This window comes from Lactuca serriola, chromosome 7, assembly GCF_051521515.1.
Source record: "Lactuca serriola cultivar US96UC23 chromosome 7, Lser_US96UC23_V15, whole genome shotgun sequence".
Classification (NCBI taxonomy): Eukaryota; Viridiplantae; Streptophyta; class Magnoliopsida; order Asterales; family Asteraceae; genus Lactuca; species Lactuca serriola.
Genome location: NC_136414.1, coordinates 152,648,840 through 152,651,248, shown reverse-complemented (window position 1 = coordinate 152,651,248; position 2,409 = coordinate 152,648,840). Strand labels below are relative to the sequence as shown.

Sequence of the window (2,409 nt, the reverse complement as noted above, 5' to 3'; positions counted from 1 at the left end):
AAATATATATATATATATATATATATATATATATATATATATATATATATATATATATATATATATATATATATATACCTAGAAAGCAAGCGGGAGAGAGGCAACTATATATATAGGTTTTTAAGGCATTTGTAAATTACATAGAAAGGCCTTTTTGAAATTCTGCCTCACCTCATTCCAAACTGATGCATTCTTAACTTATTGAAAGATCTATCTTTTACTTGAAATTTCGTAGGTAAATTACCAAGGTGGGGGATTTAAACTTTGAGGAGAAACTATATGCTGCCAGTTACAGCTTGAGATTCAAGTCGAGCCTATATGGATCTGATTTCCGAGAAGCTGGTTGTGGATTCAAATAAAAACTTCCAGGCCACGTCATGTTTCCTTCTTCCTCCCCAGCATACGGGGCTTCCCAAGCAACTCCATATCGAGCCCCATTGTCAGTAAACCTTGCGAAAGCTGTTTCTCCATCTCCTCCTGGTTTTTGACCAAAGGAATGCACCTTGAGTGATTGATCAAACGCATTCATCGTCTTTGGAGAATGGTATCTTTTAGCTGCATCTCTCTCTTTTCTGTGCGCATTTTGATGACCTCCTAATGCTTGTGAGCTGTAGAACTTTCTCCTGCAAAAGCTGCATGTATATACCTTCACCGAGGTTGTGCGTCTTGAGTTTGAACAAGATTCTCCTAGATATGGTGCTAGGCTTAGATTCAGCCACCCTTTTTGATGAGCATCTGGGTTTTGTTCGTCATTATTCTTTATGGTATTCATAAGAAATGTTAATATCAGTACTTGAGATTGAGAATAAAAAGAAGCTATATATAAACAATTGCATGAGAAGGCGATGTTGAAAGTCACTTATTCTCACTCTTGGATGTCTTTTGTATATATATTTTTTTAATGATATGATACACAAAACTATGTGTAACAAAATGTTCACTTTATCTTATAAAATGATATTTTAAATATTGAATTATTATTAGAAATCTCTTATAAGAGTGCATGCCAAATAAAGTTGCAATATTTGAATTTGGAAGGTTTGTAAATTAAATTCATCAGTCGCAAATGTCCCCATCGCATTGTCAGTTGATGCTTGATGTAGCGAAAGGGCAACGCACTATTTAATGTTATACCAAGCCCTTGTGTGCCCCAGCTCTTATTGCATTCCCTGCGTCCTGGTTGGAGGCACCATATAACTTTTTATAAAGATAGTAACCGACATTTTCCCTCATATTAGTTTAAAAAATTATGTACAACTGTTTTTTTATGATATCAAACATATTTTAGAGTTATATCACTACAACATTAAAACCCTATGGTGACGACAAATTCGGACCCCATACCGACGACTTGTCGTCGGTATAGCATATACTGACGACTTGTCGTCGGTATAGAGTCGTCGGTGTAGTCGTGTCGGCATAGGTCAATAGAGTCGTCGGTATAGATGTCGTCGCGATAGCTTTTGTCAATCATATTTTCGGGGTTAAAAAATAAAGTTTTATTAATTACCTATAGCGACGACCTGTCGTCGTATAGCGACGAATTGTCGTCGCCACACACTACAAGAAATATAACCTTTAGCGGCGACACTATTAGCGGCGACAAGGGGCTTTACCGGCGACTCAACCTTGAGTCGCCGGTAAAGCCCCTTGTCGCCGCTAATAGTGTCGCCGCTAAAGGGTTGTCACCCGAATCCGCACTTTCCCCCTCTATTGCATCTGAACCGTTCGATGAGATATATAATCCAACGGGTGGGGTGCCTTATCCGGTCTAACCTAATACCGGCGACACAGATGTCGCCGCTAAAACTCCGAAAAAGTCGCCGCTAATAGTCTGCTAAAAATGACGCGGTACCCTTCCCTCCAGTTTGTCGCCGCTATTACTGATTGTCGCTGGTATTGCCCCTAGCGTCGCCGCTAAAGGTGTCGCCGCTATTGGTCATCACAGATAAAAAAAAAACGCACACAGATAACCTCCCTTCTTCATATTCCTTTCTGTTTGCTTCCAATTTCCTTCACCGATATCGCCAATTTCTTCTTCAATCTGCTTCTTTCAAGCAAATTTCTCCCCTCATTGTTCCAAGCAAGTGTCTCTAGGTGTGGTTAAAGCTTTGGGATCAATTTCTACCTCCATTGTTGAAGAAAGGTAAGTTTTATTTTGATTATTTCATTTTTTTGTTGTATGAATTTGGATTTGTAGCTTTATGTAGTGATTGAATGATAATAAATTGCTCATATTCTTTGTTTTTGGTGGTGTTGTTTTGGATTAGAAGCATTGTTCCAAGCAAGTGGTTAAAGCTTTGGGATCAATTTCTAGGTACCTCCATTTCTTGAAGAAAGGTAAGTTTTTTTTGATGATTTCATTTTTATTTTGTATGAATTTCGATTTGTAGCTTTATGTAGTGATTG

General features: G+C 38.1%; 1 protein-coding gene across 1 annotated transcript; it reads right to left on the bottom strand.

Annotated features, from left to right (window-relative positions):
• Positions 1 to 289: 289 nt before the first annotated feature.
• On the bottom strand, positions 290 to 2,134 carry LOC145064463 (uncharacterized). Its single transcript, XM_079011911.1, has 4 exons — positions 2,129 to 2,134; positions 1,975 to 2,044; positions 1,856 to 1,932; positions 290 to 757 (listed from the first exon to the last, which is right to left on the bottom strand). The coding sequence occupies exons 1-4, from the start codon at positions 2,132 to 2,134 to the stop codon at positions 290 to 292; spliced, it is 621 nt and encodes a 206-aa protein (XP_078868037.1).
• Positions 2,135 to 2,409: the final 275 nt, after the last annotated feature.